The sequence below is a fragment of the Mytilus edulis genome, chromosome 8, assembly GCF_963676685.1.
Source record: "Mytilus edulis chromosome 8, xbMytEdul2.2, whole genome shotgun sequence".
In the NCBI taxonomy this organism is placed as follows: Eukaryota; Metazoa; Mollusca; class Bivalvia; order Mytilida; family Mytilidae; genus Mytilus; species Mytilus edulis.
The window spans coordinates 68,648,612-68,670,005 of NC_092351.1; the positions used below are offsets into that span (position 1 = coordinate 68,648,612).

The 21,394-nt window shown below is 32.9% G+C and overlaps 1 protein-coding gene across 13 annotated transcripts in view; it reads right to left on the bottom strand.

Moving 5' to 3' along the window:
* Positions 1 to 21,394, bottom strand: part of LOC139486839 (protein furry-like) — a 380,646-nt gene that overhangs the window by 232,048 nt on the left and 127,204 nt on the right. For all 13 annotated transcript variants that reach the window (XR_011655645.1, XR_011655644.1, XR_011655643.1 and 10 more), the window contains 3 exons: positions 20,857 to 21,107; positions 9,538 to 9,672; positions 8,200 to 8,474 (listed from right to left, as the gene is read on the bottom strand). Coding sequence is in view for 10 of the 13 variants with exons in the window: in XM_071271853.1 (XP_071127954.1) it covers positions 8,200 to 8,474; positions 9,538 to 9,672; positions 20,857 to 21,107 (661 nt within the window). In the remaining 3 variants the exon portion in view is untranslated. The remainder of the gene's footprint in view (positions 1 to 8,199; positions 8,475 to 9,537; positions 9,673 to 20,856; positions 21,108 to 21,394) is intronic.

Below are 21,394 nucleotides of genomic sequence, written 5' to 3' on the forward strand. Positions count from 1 at the left end.
TATTATTTTTTTTACCATTGTTTTCTTGATTTTTGCAAAACTTTCAGTGGCAAATATTACATGAACATCATCACTAAACATTTGTCTATATGAGTGGAATATTCTTTCACCAGACGGACCATTAATGTGTTTGTTACAGTTTAGCAGTACTCTCTGAGACATGTGTATATCTCTACATAATGTGTGTGTGTGTGTGTGTGTGTGTGTGTGTGTTAAATATTTCTCTTGTTGGAGACTGGTAAAGCCAAATATATAGTACGTGTTGAATTATTATACGCCCGGTTACAGGACGTATTATTGTATACATTTGTCCGTCCGTCCGTCGTCAACATGTCGGACATTAACTCAAAAACGTATTCTGAAATTGTACCACAAGGTTCCATATCACAAATGAAAGGCTAAAATTGATTTAAGGGGTACATGTAATTGCTCAAAACGTTCAGGAATTAGGGGCCACAAACAAGCATTTTACTAAAATTACTATTTTACAATAACTTGTGTCATGGATCTATCTAAAATTGTACTACAAGGTTCCATACCACACAGGGAAGGCTGGCATTGAGTTTGGTGGTAAGTACTCCAAGAGGGGAGGGGGTGGCGTTTCATTTATTTTTTTTTGCAAATTTTTCGAAATATCTCAAAAAGAAATCTCCAATTGCACAGTATTGCACAATAGATTTTTAATACCTTTGACCACATTTATTTTGTGTCAGAAACCCCAACTGTTCAGGGTTCAGAGGCGTTAGATATCAAAGGAACATTTGGAAAAGATGGACGACACTTAGATCATTTTTGTCGTCACATGTAAAATAAATAACGATTTCAAATAGGACTTCACACATTTACATCCAGTGGCAAGTTTAATGCATATTCAGAATTAGAACATATGAATTTGTCTCTGCTTTGTAAAAACCCGACAGGCTGAGCCGGATACTTATATGAAATGAGATGTTTGATAAATTATTTATACATGTAGTATAGAAGACTATAATAGTTATGACGTTGCAAGCATGTGATATGAGAAAACTGTAAGTTGAAACTCATTGTTCTTATTTACAACCTTCTTTTGAACAGAAAACTACAGATTCCGATAGCTATACGCTAACATGCTGGTACTCTTGGTCTATATGTATCCCCCGAAAATATACGCTGAACCCTACATACCGCATCGCGGCGATACGCTGCCAAAGTTGTGCCATTTCATGACCACTTTCGGCTATTTTTTTTGCCATACATTTTGTCTATTTCGAGTAGCATTTTCATTTTTGCACTTAAGGTCAAGATGAGTCCATAATATTTTTTGTAAATTTAGAAATCAATTAGATATTGAACATACATGACATATACATCAGAAAATTAAAAAAAATATATATATGTCACCGACTTCGTTATCGAGAAAATGGTCGGAGAGGATGAAATTGCGACGTTCTTAGTGTGGATTATGCATGATGATTATGTGTTTTGTATTGGTAGATCCTTTTTATCATAATGGTCTGGATAGTGGGTCATTCATTTGTTAATGTTTATTTTGTGTTTCCAATATTTTTTATTCTTTATATTTTAGCACCTCATCATTCAATCTTTTTTTTTTGCCCTTTTATTGTCACAATGTGCAGTATTTGCCCATTATTTTGTATTCCGCAGGTAAACCCCAATACAATCTAGAAACTCGCTAGTACAACATATCAGTTGTACAAAATATGATATGTCCACTATCATTTCTCCTGCTTTAGTGGAACATCCCTTCGAGCGTTCGCTTTTTCATAAATTAGCAACCTTTACGGCGGAATCGAAAACGGCGACGTCATAATACACTTACGACACTATGGCGGCGCCGAGAGCAATGCGTATAAACAATAGTGTGATTTCCCTTTAAGGAAAGGAGGCTATAGGGTACCCAAAAAAAATCAGCAAAAACTGAAACATTTGTTTTTTCATTACAAATTTTATTTTTTACACTATTAGTTGTTACTTTATAATATGGTACACAAATTAACCAAAAAAATCAATTAGTTTTGGCCCCAGATTACTTTTAAAATGTTGATATCACTGAAAAAGCTCCAAATTATCTCCCTTTGGTAAAAAAAATGACATTCTTTGGCATGAAAATTGAAATAACTTTTTTAACTCATCAGTGACCTATATTTTTTATTATCTTTTTTCAAATGAACTGTTCTTAAACTAAACTACTGTAAAAGAGCGAAATCCTATATTTAAAAAAAAAAGGATTTAGACCTAGTGTACCTTAAAGGGAAAATACACGATTTTTTACTTATGGTTTAAATTTGTTCATTATGACATAATATATATATTCACAAAGTTTTATGACAGTAATGTATGTGCAGTAATAAAGGAGAAATTCAATAACTAATGAAAAAATATTAACTACTTCCTGCATAATAATATTCGATTTATTTTTATAGACAACACAAAAAGTTATATTATTTTTTTAATTAATGCTTTTCGAACTGATAAGGTGAACAAATTAAAGTACATTAGTCTGTAAAGACAATATTATGGTGTTCTCTTATTAACCTTTAACTATCTACGTTATGACTAGGTTTATACAATGTGTGTATTCGTGGTTCTGTGGCAATACTTGGGGAAGGCTTGTTAAAGGGGCACTAGCTACGATATATTAAAATAATAAAGTATGATTTTTTTTTAGATCAATCATTAATCAAATTGGAATAATGAAATAATAATTTGCTTTTAGCAATCAATTTCCTTTAATTTTGTTGAAATAAGCGATTAAACATAATTTTTGACTGATTCACTTGCAAGTGAAAACGTCATCATCATTCTAACCGATATTCATGTGAACTTCAAGTTAACCCCTAGCTAGAGATTGACAACGCATGCATTGTACGTGTACTGGTTATTTAAAGAAAAAGAATGTCAACAATGAAAGTGAAACTACGGTAAATCATTTGATTACTAATTCGATGCACATAAAATCATTCTTATATGGTTAAAAACAATGAGAAACATCTATTTTTAATCTATAAAATAAAATCAAACAGACCTATAGAAATGCAATTGCACGTGTTGGTTAAATCTATTCGTATCTTTATTTTTGTTTACATCGCTTATATGGTCATCTGAGGTCAAATCGATAGTTAATTAGATGGCGTCTGGACTAAAATACACACGAAACGAACCTATATATTATCTACCCCATGCTCTGTAAACTGTTTATTTTAGACTTTTGATAGTTTGGATAAATGTTTTACATTGTTATAAACCAAATATGAGAATTTGAGTCAAATCGGTTACAATAATTTTGACAGCTAGTGCCCCTTTAAAAGGTAAAATGTTATTTGCACTTCAGTATTTAACCAGGCCTAGCTTCGAGGGCACACTTTGCCACGTGTGACTGTCTTAATTCGGATCAGTGGAATATAAATCAAGAGGGAGCATTTAATACACATATTTAAAATACATATTCAAGTTTGTGACAAATAGAAATTGATCGCCGCGGAATTATTTATTAATTTAATTATACAGTCGAACCTCGTTGTGTCGAAGTTGAAGGGCCAGACGAAAGTATTCAACTCATCCGAGGTTTGACTCATCCGAGGTCAATTGTGACGTCCTATATTTGAATTTATTAATTTAATTATACAGTCGAACCTCGTTGTGTCGAAGTTGAAGGGACCAGACGAAAGTATTCGACTCATCCGAGGTCGAGTGCGACGTCATATATTTGAAATGTATGAAATACCAATATGTGATTTCTGTAAACTAGATGCATGTTTATTGATCATTGTGCTTTTTTCGATATGATTGTGTATTTATATTCCGTATTTTTAAGATTCAACCTCACAAATAAAATCAATACACAAATATTTACAAAGGTCAGTCACTATAAATTATGGAATGACTCGCGAAAATATTTTCATAACTAATCTTTAAAGAATGTGAAGTGTTCATAGATTAAAAAGACCGACTCATAATAATTAATAAAATATTTTAATCCTTTTAATTATTGTTCTTATTCTAATGGTTAATTTAACCTCAGCTTGGGTCATTAAAATTCGTTTCCTTTCTATACCAAGTGAAATAGGTTCAGCACATTCAAGTACCGCTTGGATGATCAAGAAAGGTGTTGATTAGCGGTCATCATAAACATGTCATTTTAACTGTTTTACAAACAAGTATGTTTACACAGCTTTAATCACTTATGGAATTTACACAGCTTTAATAACTTATGGAAATGAATAGGTTAAACAAGAAAAACAAACGTTATGAATTTTATTTTTAAAGTTTTTATTTCTTTCGATTTTTTTTTTAATTTTGAACTTCGAGACAGGGTCAATTTACATCAATTTTACATTGACGGGACTTAAGAATTACCTCGACTTAACCGAAAATTTGAATCATCCGAGTTCGACTAACCAGAGGTTAAAATGCATTGATCAAACGGGAATTATGCCGGGAGCGAGAAATTATTCGACTCATCCGAGTTTTCGACACAACAAAGTTCGACTGTATTTGGTGCTTTTATTTATTTGAATTAAAATTAGTTAATTTACTATAAGAAATAATCAATTTTCAGTTAAAGTCGGGAAATTAAATTCATTTGTCAGAATGAAATGATATACTGTAAAAGTACTTTTATTCGTGGGGTACCAATTTTCGTAGTTTTCGTCGATGACTTTATCCACGAATTTAAGTGTCCAATAAAATAAAACAACCTTTGTCCAAATCAAGAAATGGAAAGATCCCCCTCGGTAGGTTTGACTACTGATATGATCTAGAGGATATATTGAAGAACGTCAAATCTTAGAGTACTTTAATAGCAGTCATAGAACTACAACCGCATGCAGGGTTTATACCCATTTAATCTTTAATAACCTAAACTGTACAGCTGGATATTTTAATTCTCATAAAAAACTTTTTTGATCAATGAAGTCAGATTTCCGGTATTGATATGCTAGTATGATAAAGTGTTCATTTTATATTCTCATAGTTCTCGTACATATGGGAAATAATAATTTCATGCTGGGCTTGATTTTGAATAGAATTATTTGACAATTCAAGGTACGTTTATAGCCTTGTTATGTTACTGTTTTCTTTAGGTGACATGTTTATGGCCTAATTTACACCTTTTATGGTCTTTAATCTGTTGATCACTTTATCATGGGTTAACTAGTGTTATTATACCTTACATATATTTTAAACAATTTTAATGGGTGAAACGTTATCACGTGACATGGAATAATTCAGTTGTTCTTCATTCAATTGCAAGGAAGGACGAATAACCCTAAAAATTTGCACCAGCGGTGAATAACCTATTATTCACCGGTGAATAACCTTTTCAGTTTGTTGATTTGTACTTGAGTTACCTCCCATGAAAATGACGTCACAGACGTAAATAAACAAAATGGCAGCGTTCACGTTACACTGGAAGCCCACCGAGAGAAATGGAAATAAGGCAGTGGTCATGAAAAGAGTGCCAGCAGCCGTGTCACTTATAAACGGTCCTTTTCAGGGCCATCAATATTTTACAAAAAGATTCTCCTTTTGTTGTACATTCGAGAAATTCTAGAACACAAAGCCGTTAAAGGTATTTTCAGCTTGTGTGTTTGTGTTGACTGTTGTGTAAAGTCCAAAGAAGTGTTCGAAAGGCCTTTCCAATGTTAGTTCGGTATAATAAAACAATTGTGGCCCCTTAGAGTCGATGAATATCCAAAATTGTCAACCCTTAAAAGTTATTTCACTTCGGGCTGCACCCTCAATGAAATAACCTTCTCTTGTTGACAATTTTGGATATTCACTCTTCAACGGGCCATAATTGTATATTATTACTACAATTCACACTGGTCAAGGTTTACATTGCAATTTCCTTCAATCCAGACTATTTGGTGACCTTTGTTTCTAAAGGCTTTAATTTTTCAATTTTTTTTTAGAAAATTAAAACCCACGAACATGTAAATATTGCATGGTTTTTGAACGGACAAGATGGTAAAATGGCGACATGCAGAGGATTGATAATCTAAATTTAAAATCGATGGTGATCTCTTATCTAGCAGAATAAAACTTTAATATCTATGAAGTTGAGTACTTTTGTACAGAATGGACATAATATAGAAATTTAGAAATGATCCATGTAAACTTGTCACTCCTTTAAATAAAATTATTCTAAAAGGTTACCTATTTAACACTGTAATAAGATCATTGAATATTGTTTTTATTGGTATAAATATTGATTTTGTTACCAGTAAATTAAAAGCTAATTAAATATTACTAGTATGTTATATACATATACCGGTATATATTCATGGATCTACAATCTGTCTATACCTGTAACTTGGCATTGCACAAGGTCCTGTTTTTCTCAGGCTGTTTATGATGTCTTTAACTAAATCCATTGAATGTTGGATATGTACAGATTGATAGTTTAGTCTTAGATGCATGATTTTTTTATTAGTTGTTAGTGGCTTTGAACTAGCTGTCAGATAACTGTGAGTACTCTAAGATCTGTTCATTGTGTCTTTTTGTGTTGAGTTGTATAAGTCAGGGGTGTGGAAATATTTGCTGTGGGCACTTGTTCCTTGGCAAGTAAAACTGTAAAGTTCACTTGCCCGGAAAAAAAGTTACTAGCCCTGATGGTCCCAATAAATATTGAAGTATTTCATTGTAGTTAAGATATGATTCTTAGCACTGTTTTGCATCACCAACACATGAAATCCATTTGTTTATTATGTGTAAAAATTCAGGAAAGTAGGTTAACATCTATGGGACAGAAACCTTACAGCAAACCAACCAATGGAATGACATGTAAAGGTAATTTTTGCAGCAGTTTTTGAATAAAAATTGTAGCTAGTAGGTACATATAATGATATACTAATTTAGAGGACAGTGAGTGAAGAAATGGAAATTAAATAATGGATAAACTATTGACTTTTTTGCTGTTTCTCTTAACTGACACACTTGTTTTTTTGTTTTTTTTTTATAATTGTCTTGATGGGCAATTAAACCGTCCCTTCTATTTACCACTCTGACAACAAATAATGTTGACCTTTGATCTATAAATATAAAGACAAAAGATTTATTTATTTTCTGAATTTCTATCCTAGATAGCCAGGTGCAATCTGATATTCACGATGTCTGAAATTTTCGCTTCCGTATTATTTTTTTTTAATACTCCTTATCCTCCATTTGCGTTTTAGGTTTTTTACTCGACTCATTATTCTTTTTGTCTTGCTTGCCCGGTGTTTTATAAAGTATTTATCAATCTGAATCTCGATACAAAAATGTTGCATTTGAAATTTGTCTTTTATATTTTTTTACTTGTCCACCCAGACAAAAATAATTACTTGTCCGGTTGTTCAAATGTACGAGTCGGGTGAGTCAGGCATAGCATTTCCACACCCCTGTAAGTCCCCGGCCACATCCACTTGTATTTTTGTCCATCTGTTGAGTTAAGCCTTTTTCAACTTTTTATAGTTCGTTCTTATGTTGTACTGTTATACCAATGTCCCAGGTTAGGGGGAGGGTTGGGATTCCACTAACATGTTTAACCCCGCCACATTATTTATGTATGTGCCTGTTCCAAGTCAGGACCCTGTAATTCAGTGGTTGTTCTTTGTTTATGTGTTACATATTTGTTTTTTTCGTTCATTTTTTTATATAAATAAGGCCGTTAGTTGTCTTGTTTGAATTGTTTTACATTGTCTTATCGGGGCCTTTTATAGCTGACTATGCAGTATGGGCTTTGCTCATTGTTGAAGGCCCTACAGTGACCTATAGTTGTTAATGTATGTGTCATTTTGGTCTCTTGTGGACAGTTGTCTCATTGGCAATCATACCACATCTTCTTTTTTATATAATATCTATTTTTTATTTTTTTGCGAAGTTTCCCTTTAAATGTGATTTTAATTTTTACTATTTTGAGAAAAATCCCGTTTAATTCATTAAGAATAGTTCAAAATGCGAGTTTAAATTACTGCGTTTTCAACTATGTCGCATTTTTCGTAATAATAAAAACCTCGCAATAATTTTTGTATTTACAGTAAATAAACAGAAATTCTTTGGAAGCCGCCCACTAACCATACATTGCCAAATCAATAACTGATTTTTACTTCAAAAATCCAGTTAAAAAGGTTATAATTTTGAATTTCAGCAGCAATTAAATCCTTGAACAGGTGAGTAAACATTTCTAAAATATAACTTTCAATGATCAATAAAACCTACCATTCACTTGGAGCATCTGCTTCATTTGCACTATGACGTTTTGTGTGTAATGTCCCTTTTTCCAGGGGGGTGTCAACTTGATTGACAAGTTTTTCATCATCAGTTGTATTAGAAACTGCTGTTGAACGTTTTTGGTGTGACAACCTAAAATAAGGTGGAGTTTGAGTTCGCTCTATTGTCATGTTGAGAGTTTCTACAGTCTGTAACTCGTTCATTAACTCATCAACTAGTCGCTCAGGCTTTGCTCTTCCTAGGTAGGTTATTACTCTCTTAGCCTAAAAAACAACAATTTGTTAACATTTTAAAATAAGGTTGTATAGAGTATATTTCGAAAATTTTACCACATTAATCTAAAACAAATATTTTTCATGGGCATTTTATATTACTTAAAAACCATTTTGAGTTCTGAAATTGTAGTCCATTTGTAAATTCTAGCGGGTGGATCTAAAATCAAGAGGTAAAATTGTGCAGGTTCCTCCTATAAGAACTAGTCCAGGCATTGGTTCACATTTTAAAAATTTATCCCAATCATTATAATAAGTATACTGTGAATTTGTGCAATATTTCAGTGGATTTTGTTTATAAGTATAGAAATATGTAACAAATTAGAAATTTCTTTGAGTATGATTTGTTTTCAGTTGCTCATTTTAGGCACAACCAAGCTAATTAATAACAGGTAATTGATCATCAAACCAAGCTAATTAATAACAGGTAATTGATCATCAAACTTAAAAAAAAAAAAAATAATATCTATAACAATGTAAAAATGACTGTACAGTTGTTGTCCATTCATTTGATGTGTTTGAGCTTTTGATTTTGCTATTTGATAAGGGACTCTCCATTTTGAATTTTCCTTATTGTTAAGTATTTTTATGATTTTACTTTTTGGTACAGGCATTTAATTCTCCTGAGAATTTCATAAGGAGAAATACTGATGATAAAAATGAAAATAAATCAGTCACGAAAATCAGTTGGTTTACAGTATTTATAAGTGCAAGATCAGTTACACCAATAGGGATGGTGGATTTAGAAAGTCAGTCAGTGAGATCATATCAAACTAAAATGGTGGCAATCCAATGAAAATAAGATTGCTACATTGTTTAAATCAGGAATGAAATTCTGTGTTTAGTGTAGAGTTGTATAACAGAATCATAGATTGCATCATAAAGTGTATTTTGAGATTTCATATTTGTTGCTGTTATTATCTTCTCATTTCAAGGTAAATATGGCGTTCTTTGCAAATTAAGGAATAGATATCGTAGTGGATTTCTATATAGCCAAGGAAATATTATAAGTTATAGTCCAAAGCGTCAAAGGTTTATTTTTTATTGCACTTACATATTGCATCAGTTCCGAGGCAGCCATATTAGTTATAATGACAAGATAATGAATAACAACTCGTAAATTGTTTGGCCAACATACAACTAATGCTGCCCACAAATCTTCTAGTTCTCTTGGATGGTCATCTCCATACTAAAATTATAAATTGAACATTGTGTATAATGCGAGTTTATTGTCAGAATAAAATTTAACAGAAATATGTTGAACTGTCAAAGGTTTCAAGGTCATTCATATCAATTACTAAAATTTGTAGGAATGAGTTATAAAAAAAATACAATTCCATTATAAGATAATGCAATGAATATTACTGTTTACTTATATTTTGGCATTGCACATGGTCTTATGTTTTTCAGACAGTTTATGATGTTTTACACTAAGTGAGGGGGGCAGGACCTTTTTCAGGACGTCAGGATAAGGTGTTTTTAAACTCAGGATTTCGGGATTGACCCTTTCGGACCCGGGATTTCTTTTTTTGAATTTCAGGATGTCTGGATTTAATTTTTTTAAATTTCGGGACCTAAGGATTTCATGTTTTTAAGCACAGGATTTCGGGATCAGGGCCCCTCCCCTCTTTAGTCCCTCATACCCGGGCCCTCAAATCCGTCTTTTGAGTAAAACCAACAGTTAAACCACTGTGCCATGTTTGGAGGTTGAAGGTTAACAAACATGTTTAACTTCACCACATTCTTTGTGTGTCTATCCTAAGTCAGGAACCTGAAGTTCAGTGGTTCTTGTTGGTTTATTTCTGATATTTTATTTTTTTGTAATTGTTTTGTAATAAATTAGGCCATTAGTTTCATTTGTTTTTAAATAATTGCCAAAAATGCAATAAATTGGAAAAGAATATTATCTAAGGATTCTAAGAAGTCAATTAATAATTTTGATTATGTCAACTCACTTTAGTTTTCTATGTTGTGTTTTGGGGTACTATTTCAGTCAGTTTGTCTTTTCATATAAGGGGGCTCCTGGGTATAAATCAAATTTTTTTTCTAATATAGGATTTCGCTATATTTTTTTATAAATGAACTTTATCATATACTTAAAAGAATAATGAAATAATAAAATGGGGTCACCGTTCATTTAAGCTCACAATCTGCCTCTGGAAGAAGCATACATTTTTGTTAATGTCCTTTTTTTCTGTTGAACTAATAGGAGAAATAGAGGTAATATCGAAATATATCAATAACCTAATTACAGAAATCGCTTAAATTTTACAATTATTTAGTTTATGTACAGTTTATATGAAAACAATAATAAAAATATAGGTCACCGATGAGTTAAAAAAGATATTTCAAATTTGATGCCAAAAAATGGCATTTTTGCACCAAAGGGAGATAATTTGGAGCTTTTTCAATGATATAAACATTTTAAAAGTCATTTGGGGCCAAACTGAATCGATTTTTTGGATTGATTTTTTTACCATATTATAAAGTAATAACTAATAGTGTAATAAATAAAATTTGCAATGAAAAAATAAAGGTTAAATTTTTGGCTGAAATTTTTGTACCCACGAGCCACCTTAAGTGTTTAAGTTTATTTTTGACTGGTAGAGTTTGACTTTGGTGTTTTTTGCCTCTCTTGTAGAATGTATCTTTGTGATCATCTGTGCTGTTTACAGTACTGTAAATTCAGAAATTATTGCATGCATTTATTATTGCGACTATGTCATTTTAGACTAAAATGCAATATTAAATTTTGCAATATTGAGAAAAATCTTGTTTAATTCATATGAAAAATTATTGGGATTATAACCCTGTCCCCTTTTTCCCAATAAAAAAAACATTGCAATAATTTCTAAATTTACAATATCTTAATCTATCTATTTATTATAGTTTTCAAGTAAATGTAACCTAAAGGGTTCCTACAATGAATATAACAATTTTGATCATATTGACTTATTTGTTTCTTGGTTTCTTGATCATATTGACTTATTTGTTTCTTGGTTTCTTGATCATATTGACTTATTTTTTTCTTGGTTTCTTGATCATTTTGTAATGTACAGTTTCGTAATATCTAAAAAAAAGTTGTCAAGTTAATTGGGAGTAAAAAATTTATTCCTGAAAAATTTCTCTATTCATTCTAATTTCTATGGTTTCAATCCATTATGTGGTTTTCTAGAAGAAGACATTTGTATATATTTCCCATAGGGTCCTTTGTTAAAATAAGTTCCCCGTTTGCAGTCATCTTGGTTGATTGATTTGCTACAAAGTAACAACACTTGGTCAACACCTTATAAGGAACATTCATGCCATGTTTGGTTCCATACCATTCAGTGGTTCTCTAAAAGAAAACTTTTGCATGTATTACCAATAGTTGTGTCTTACACTAGCTAAGGGTGAAGGTTGATTAAAACATTTAAACCTATTGTATTTGTTTGCATCTGTCATAAGTCAGGTACCTGATTTTTAGTGGTTGTCTTTGTTGATGTTGTTCCTAAATGTTTTCCCTTTCTCGCTTTTTATATACATAAGACAGATGATTTTCCTGTTTTAATGGTTTTACACAAGTCATTTTTGGGGCCTACATATCTTGCTGTTCAGTGTTGAAGATCGTACTATGACCAATAATGGTTTACTTTTACAAATTTTGACTTGTATGGAATGTTGTCTAATTGGCACTTGTACCGCATCTTCTTATATTTATTGTTCATAGGGTCCTATGTTAAACAAAGTCCTCAGCTGTCAGCCATATTGGATGACTGATTGGCTACAAAGTTAAAACACTTGGTCAGCTCCTCATAAGGAACATTCATCCTATGTTAGGTTTCGTTCAATGAAGAAGACATTTGTATGTATTGTCCGTAGGGTTCTATGTTAAAAGAAATCCTCATCTGATGGCCACCTTAGAAGATGGATCAGCTACAAAGTAACAACACTTGGTCAGCACATCAGATGGAACATTCATGTCATGTTAGGTTTCATTCCATTCAGTGGTTATCTAGAAGAAGTTCAAAATGTAAAAAGTTAACGTCATTGGCAGATGACAAAAAAACGACAACTAAGGACAATGGAGAAGTGATAAAAAAAGCTAAACAGATACAAGATGCTTCAGCCCAGGTTTTGATGAATTAAAGAACCTTAGTGAGCATCTCACATACGTCCCCACATTGTAACTAGAGAAATAAAATAACTGTAATTGTCGCTCACCTTGGTCTATGTGCATACCATAACCTAAGGACACAGATGGATTCATGACAAAATTGTGTTTTGGTGATGGTGATGTGTTTGTAGATCTTACTTTAATGAACATTCTTGCTGCTTACAATTATCTCTATCTATAATTAACCTATGAATCTATCCCAGTAGTTAAAATATTTTGTACTAATTGACTATAAAGGGCAATAACTCCTAAAGGGGTCAATTCACCATTTTTATCATGTTGACTTATTTGTAGGTCTTACTTTGCTGTACATAATTGCTGTTTACAGTTTATCTCTATCTATAATAATATTCAAGATAATAATCAAAAGCTGCAAAATTTTCTTAAAATTACCAATTCAGGGGCAGCAATCCAACAACAGGTTGCCTGATTAGTCTGAAAATTTCAGGGCAGATACACCTTGACCTAACGAACAAATTTATCTTGCTCTTAATGCTGATTTTATCCATGTCGGCCATCTTGGTTTGCAGGTGGGGTCATCAGACAGAGTTTTAAAACTATATACCCTAAAGATGAGTGTGGACAAGTTTGGTTAAATTTGTCTTAGTAGTCTCAGAGGAGAAGATTTTTGTAAAAGATAACAAAAATTGACAAAAAATTGACACAAATTGACTATAAAGTGCAATAACTCGTTAATTGGGGTCAACTGACCATTTTGGTCATGCTGACTTTTTTGTAGATCTTACTTTGCTGAACATTTTTGAAACTTATGCAGCGTATAAGTGTTGTTTATTCAGACAGAATGGTTTCTTCCATGAGATGGGGCAGTTGATTCCATCGTTCATTTTGAATTGGAGCTACAACAACAGCTGGAAAATCTAATATTGAGGATCACTTAATGAAAACATTAGGCAGATGGAATTCTAATAGTTATTGTCGCTATATAAGAACTAGTAAAAATGTAAGGCCAACATAAAAAAATATCTTTGTTTCTCCTCCCCGACTGAGGTTATCAGGGTATGGGTAGGTAGGTAGGCAAATTTTTTTTATTTTATTTCTTGATATAATTTTTCTATATTGAATTTTTACAAAATTGTAAGATAAGTCCAGAAAAGTCGAGTATAACCTTTATTCAGTTAACACCCCAGTTTTCTGATGTTTAAAACAGTATACAGGGACCTCCTTTTTCCTATTCATTTTATGGTATGAAATCTACAAAAGCACATATATCCTTCATATGATCATGATGATAACAATATGTGTAATGAAAGCAAGTGTTTAATTAGTTAAAAATCAAGCTTATTTCAAGTCTAATTTGATGCATAACTCACAAAAAAACAATTCCTGTTTACCAATTCATACCTTGATCATCAATTATGAGATGACAAAAAGATATGTTAATGACTTGGGACTTAAAATTTAATGAATAAAAATTTTCAATAGCAGTGAACATAATTCAGTTATATTCAGTTGCACCTGGATCATGCAGCTTGGTCAATTAATTCCTAAACAAAAGATTTGCATGTTTTTTTTCGAGTTTTAGAAAAAACAAGGCTTCACTTATATGATTTGTTGTTCCTAGAATACTTTAAGTATTTACAAATTCAACTGATGCAGTTATAACGTAAAACGTGCCCTTTTGTAAATTTCATGCCATAAATTGAAGAAAAAAACCAACATTTAAACTGGTCTTGTTTACCCAAGAGGTGAAAGCAGGGAATTCACGTATCCAACATTTTCTGACTTGTGCCCAACCTGTTCGAAGTCGAATCCAAAATAGATTGATTTCAAAGCACGATTCAGACCATTTTAACTCAAAGATTTCATCCTTTAAACAGGAACAGAGGTAAAAGACAAAGCCAATCAAGGTGCACTCTGTGGGTTGAAAGATGCTTCAGATTTTTTTTATTTTAAAATATCACCCTTGCACACAACACAAATCGTGTAGCAAGGTAGTTTGTTTTCCTTTATTCCAAATCATATAGACGCTTCAATGCAAAAATGCCTGGATTTAAAACGCTTGTTGATTACAGCATCGGAAAGATAAAAAAAAAACCAACATACATTTACTACAGCATCGGAAAGATATCACCAAAAACCAACATAGCAACAAAAATTTTTTTTGGGCAAGAATGGCCAATAAAATTTTTCAAGTCGCGGCGATTCTACCAGGTCGGTGGTGGGAGGGGAAACAAACAACATTTTATTTTTGGCCTAATTAAAAAAGCACAACAAAAGTTATCATCATGATTTCCATTATGTCATATCCCGTGTAAAATAATTTTTGCTTTTATTCTTATTTTATACCATATAGTGTACATTTGCACATGTACATGTACAATACATACCTGTAGATATTAAACATTTGAGTATTTTAAATATCATGTATTTCACTATTTGATTGTTTTATTTTAAAAACTGATTCATATGATTAAATACATAGTTAATTATTTCTATCTTTATTATCAGTGAAGTATATTGAAGGTGTCCGAGGTGTTCAATAAGTCCATCCCCTTACAACCACTTTCCTATTCAATTCCTTGGGGGTAACTCAGCTGTTTCACATCTGATTTTTGGACCATTACGAAATTCACCACTGGTTTATTTCTCTTCTTATCCCCAAGTAATTAACTACTTTTCATCTCTCCACCGTCAATTCAACCCCTTTTCCTAGCACCCTGCTACGAGATGAAGCATCGCTTCATCCCCTTTTTGGAACCCTCTGAGTTCCATTTGATTGGCAGAGTGTCCATGTCCACGGGGCTTGGCTACCCACTATACCAAGTGTCGTCGACAGGGCCTGGAGCAAAATTTTCCCAGCTGAGATACTGACTCCCAAAGGGCAAACTTATATTATAATAAACTTTATCAAGCCTTTGTTATCAACAGCCTTATCAATTTGTTGAAGTGCTTGCGTTAGGTTTAGTCATTTGTCCGGTTCTGGTTTTTATATGGTCAGTAATTGTGGTTCTTCATCTTAAAGACTAGCGGAGAGACTGTAGCTTTTGGTCCCATGTTGTATATGCATGTACACGTTTATGATGAGTATGATTTGCCACCAGCTGTTCCAGGGTTAAAGGGCAACACACAAAGAAACTATCTTATAGAGGATCTTCAAACTTAAGTTAGAGGTCTAAAGGTAATCATGAGGCACAGTAGTATCCAGGATCACATAGAATGTGTTAGGGGCGTCACTGGGCATTTGTCTATCAATATTACTTAAGATGTCATTCTCCTCAAGGACGAAAGAATAAATTGCTGTTTACAGTTCTTCCTATCTATAATAATATTCAGGATAAAAACAAACTAGAGGCTCTAAAGAGCCTGTGTCGCTCACCTTGGTCTATGTGAATATTAAACAAAGGAAGCAGATGGATTCATGACAAAATTGTGTTTTGGTGATGGTGATGTGTGTGTACATCATACTTTACTGAACATTCTTGCTGCTTACAATTATCTCTATATATAATGAACTTGGCCCAGTAGTTTCAGTGGAAAATGTTAGTAAAAATTTACAAATTTTATGAAAATTGTTAAAATTGACTATAAAGGACAATAACTCCTTAGGGGGTCAATTGACCATTTCAGTCAAGTTGACTTATTTGTAAATCTTACTTTGCTGTACATTATTGCTGTTTACAGTTTATCTCTATCTATAATAATATTCAAGATTATAACCCAAAACAGTAAAGTTTCCTTAAAATTACCAATTTAGGGGCAGCAACATAACAACGGGTTGTCTGATTCATCTGAAAATTTAAGTGCAGATAGATCTTGACCTGATAAACAATATTACCCCTTGTCAGATTTGCTCTTAATGCTTTGGTTTTTGAGTTATAAGCCAAAAACTGCATTTTACCCCTATGTTCTATGTTTAGCCATGGCAGCCATCTTGAATGGATGGCCGGGTCACCGGACACATTTTTAAACTAGATACCCCAAAGATGATTGTGGCCAAGTTTGGATTAATTTGGCCCAGTAGTTTCAGAGGAGAAGATTTTTGTAAAAGATTACTAAGATTTACGAAAAATGGTTAAAAATTGACCATAAAAGGCAATAACTCCTAAAGGGGTCAACTGACCATTTCGGTCATGTTGACTTATTTGTAAATCTTACTTTGCTGAACATTATTACTGTTTACAGTTTATCTCTATCTTTAATAATATTCAAGATAATAACCAAAAAACAGTAAAATTTCCTTTAAATTACCAATTTAGGGGCAGCAACATAACAACGGGTTCTCCCGATTCATCTGAAAATTTCAGGGCAGATAGATCTTGACCTGATAAACAATTTTACCCCTTGTCAGATTTTGCTTTAAATGCTTTGGTTTTTGAGTTATTAGCCAAAAACTGCATTTTGACCCTATGTTCTATTTTTAGCCGTGGCGGCCATCTTGGTTGGTTGGCCGGGTCACCGGACACATTTTTTAACTAGATACCCCAATGATTATTGTGGCCAAGTTTGGATTAATTTGGCCCAGTAGTTTCAGAGGAGAAGATTTTTGTAAAAGTTAATGCCAGACGCAGGACGAGGACGGACGACGACGTACACTGGACGCAAAGTGATGGGAAAAGCTCACTTGGCCCTTCTGGCCAGGTGAGCTAAAAACGGCAAAATGTCCTTAAAATTACCAATTTAGGGGCAGCAATCCAACAATGGGTTGCCTAATTGGTCTGAATTAACATGAATAAAAATTAAACTCTGTCAGATTTGCTCTAAATGCTTTGGTTTCAGAGATATAAGCCAAAATCCACATTTTACCCCTATGTTCTATTTTTAGCCATGGTGGCCATCTTGGTTATTTGGCTGGGTCACTGGACACATTTTTTAAACTTGTTACCCCAATGATGATTGTGGCCAATTTTGGTTAAAGGAGTATGCAAGGACCCATTTTGGCTACAAATTCCAGGTTCATCTGATGAAAGATTTTATACACTTTTTAAACACTCAAGTGTCTACTTCAGTTGATTCAATTTGAACTGATTTAGACGCTCATATTCAAGCTTAGATATGGAAAATCTATCAAATATGCCATAATATGTCACTTTTTAGATAGTTTTTGTCAAAAATGAAAGTGGTCGCATCTGTGTTCACCCTCAACCTTTATATATGTTATGTTTTATCATCAAATACAACTTACATTTGAAAAATAAGAATGAACTCAAATGTGGTCATTTCCATTTAAGATGAAAACCGTCTAAAATTTTACTCAAATGCTAAAATTGTGAAGATTTCAGTAATTTAGCATGACTTAATGATGCTAGTACCCGATATATGTGCATTGTTTTGTCAACAACAGACCATATTTGTGCAGCAGAAGTATTCTACTTTCCAAAACTTAGCTAAAAGTTTGCATTATAACAATTCTGTTAAACTGATATATTTTTGGGCCAAAAAGGGGCCTTACTGAACCTACTCCTTTTGTCCAGTAGTTTCAGAGGAGAAGATTTTTGTAAAAGTTAACGAAGACATACGACAACGAACGACAGACACCAAGTGATGAGAAAAGCTCATTTGGCCCTGCCAAAAGTTGAACTTTAACTGAGTTTACAGGTTATAAGCATTATATACATATTTCATTAAATTTAGTTGAGACAAACTTAAGTTAAGAGAACAGAAACTAAAAAATTCTTCAATTTTTCCAAAGGCATATCCCTAGAATGGTAATCAAAGTGCTTGTAATCACTGAATGGTAAAGATTGCTTTAATTTATCAGATGGTAGTAAAGTGACTATTGCATTGTATATTGTATATAGCATTTATTTAAGTTGATTCAACTTCTATTTTGGACAAAGAAAGATAACTCCAATTTTCAAAGAAGATTATATAACACATTGGATTTAGGTGATTCAACAACCATTCTGGACAAAGAAAGATAACTCCAATTTATTGACTTGAAACTTCAAAAATGCTTGTTTTTGGCCCCTTTTTTCCTAGGCTGTTTGCCCCATAACCCTTAAAATATATCTCAACCTTCTACTTATGGTATTAAACATTGTGGTACAATTTCAGAACAATTGAAATACTTATACACAACTTATTGTTCTGACAATAGATAAATGCTATTTTTTGGCCCTTAATTCTTAAACCTAAGAGATCATAACCCCCAAAATTAATCCCAAGCTCTCTTTCATGGTTATAAACATTGTGTTAAAATTTTATTGATTTCTGTTTACTTATGCTAAAGTTAATATCCGGAAACCATCCGTCTTTTGATGACGCTGACGATGACATGATACCAACATACGACCACAAATTTTTTTGCGGTCATATAAAAATTGTTAAAAATTGACCATTTTGGTCATGTTGACTTATTTGTAGATCTTACTGTGCTGTACGTTATTGCTGTTTACAGTTTATCTCTATCTATAATATTATTGAAGATAATAACCCAAAACGGCAAAATTTCTGAAAATTACCAATTCAGGGGAAGCAAACAAGCGCCAAGTGATGAGAAAAGCTCAGTTAAGGGCCAGGTGAGCTAAAAATTGTATGAGAAAAAAAGTTGAATCATCAATTCCTGTCGATATGCACATCTACACAGTATGTCCTTATAATCTAAAAGGTTTCATGAAATTCTGTTGTGAGGTTTCAGAGAATGCCAGGCAGACATGTACAGCTAACAATGCTTCTATACAACATATATAGTTGACCTATTACTTATAGTTTAAGAAAGATAGACCAAAACACAAAAACTTAACACAGTGCAATGAACCGTGAAAATGAGGTCACGGTCAAATAAAACCTGCGCGACTGACAAAAGGATCATCAAATATTTCCATACACCAAATATAGTTGACCTATAGCATATAGTATTAGATAAAAAGACCAAAACTCAAAAACTTAACATTGACCACTGAACCATGAAAATGAGGTCAAGGTCACATGACATCTGCTCGCTAGACGTGTACACCTTACAATCATTCCATACAACAAATATAGTAAACCTATTGCATATAGTATGAGAAAAACAGACAAAAACACAAAAATTTAACTATAACCACTGAACCATGAAAATGAGGTCAAGGTCAGATGACACCTGCCAGTTGGACATGTACACCTTACAGTCCTTCCATACACCGAATACACTAGCCCTATTGCTTATAGTATCTGAGATATGGACTTGACCACCAAAACTTAACCTTGTTCACTGCTCCATGAAATGAGGTCGAGGTCAAGTGAAAACTGTCTGACAGACATGAGGACCTTGCAAGGTACGCACATATGAAATATGGTTATCCTATTACTTATAATAAGAGAGAATTCAACATTACAAAAAATTTGAACTTTTTTTTCAAGTGGTCACTGAACCATGAAAATGAGGTCAAGGACATTGGACATGTGACTGACGGAAACTTCGTAACATGAGGCATCTATATACAAAGTATGAAGGATCCAGGTCTTCTAGGTTAATCCAAATTTAAGTTGAATAAATACAGTTGATGAAATTCTAGATATAAATTTTCAAACAAGAACTATGCTCTGCACATGAAAGGAACAAAGAGGTTATGGAATCTGAGACGTAATGTACATTGAACCAAAGTGAGGCTGGAATTACCACGCGGATGAAGTTCTTTGAAAGGGGCACCAGGGGGTAATAACAGCTATAAACTATAATTATATACATAATTGCCACTAAAATATAAAGCTTTTAAGAAGTTAGCTAACACCGCCCCCGCCGGATCACTATCCCTATGTCGAGCTTTCTGCAACAAAAGTTGCAGGCTCGACAAAAATTGAATCGTAATTTCCTGTCGATATGCACTTCTACATAGTATGTCCTTATAATCGAAAAAGGTATCATGAAGTTTTGTTGTGTGGTTTCAGGAGTTGTGATGACAAACTGTTGCAGTAAAATTTTGAAGCAAATAAGTTCAAAGGGGCATAACTCCTAGAAAAAAAATTGAATCATAATTTCCTGTCAATATCCACATCTACATAGTATGTCCTTATTATCTAAAAAGGTTTCAGGAAATTCTGTTGTGTGGTTTGAGAGGAGTTGCGATGACAAGAACAGGACTGACGGACTGAGAAACAGACGGAAGGACAGTCAAAAACATTATACCCTACGCAACTTCATTACAAGGGGTATAATTAGTTTGATGGGTTTCAGTGAAGAAGATCTTTTAGACAAAGTGACTGAAGAGGAAAACAGATGCCAAATAGTTAAAGTAAACTAAAAACATATACATCATTTATACAAGACATACTTACCTTGACAGTTAAATAAAACATATTATTTAGCACCATTTTAGTTCCCTCTGGTGAGCCCCATCCTTCTCCTTTCAATGGAGGTTTGAAGTTATCAGATTGGTTGTCTTGGAGACGGATGAGAAAGTTACTGAGAGGAGAGGATTGTGGGAGTGAAGGATCCACCAACTCCATATTGTGAAGCCATGGCAACAAGTTTCTTAATAATATCTGTCTGACAGCAGATTTGGCAGTCTGAAATCTGTGTGTTATTTCTAAAACAAAAAATGGGAGTTACTTCCTTAGAAACAGACATCTCATTTGAAAAATATGAAATGAAAATATTAAAAATATGTAAAAATCAATGCCTTTGCAAAAATATACTCCAATCAACAAATAAAATTATGTTATATGAATAACAGCAAACAAGGATACAAAGAGTAAGAGTAGGTGTTGTCTCTTTTGTAAAAAAATCAATGGTAGGCACAAAATTTGCCATTATAAAATTTTTTACCAATTCTAAATATTTGGTATATTAATCCATGAAACATTTTAACAGTCA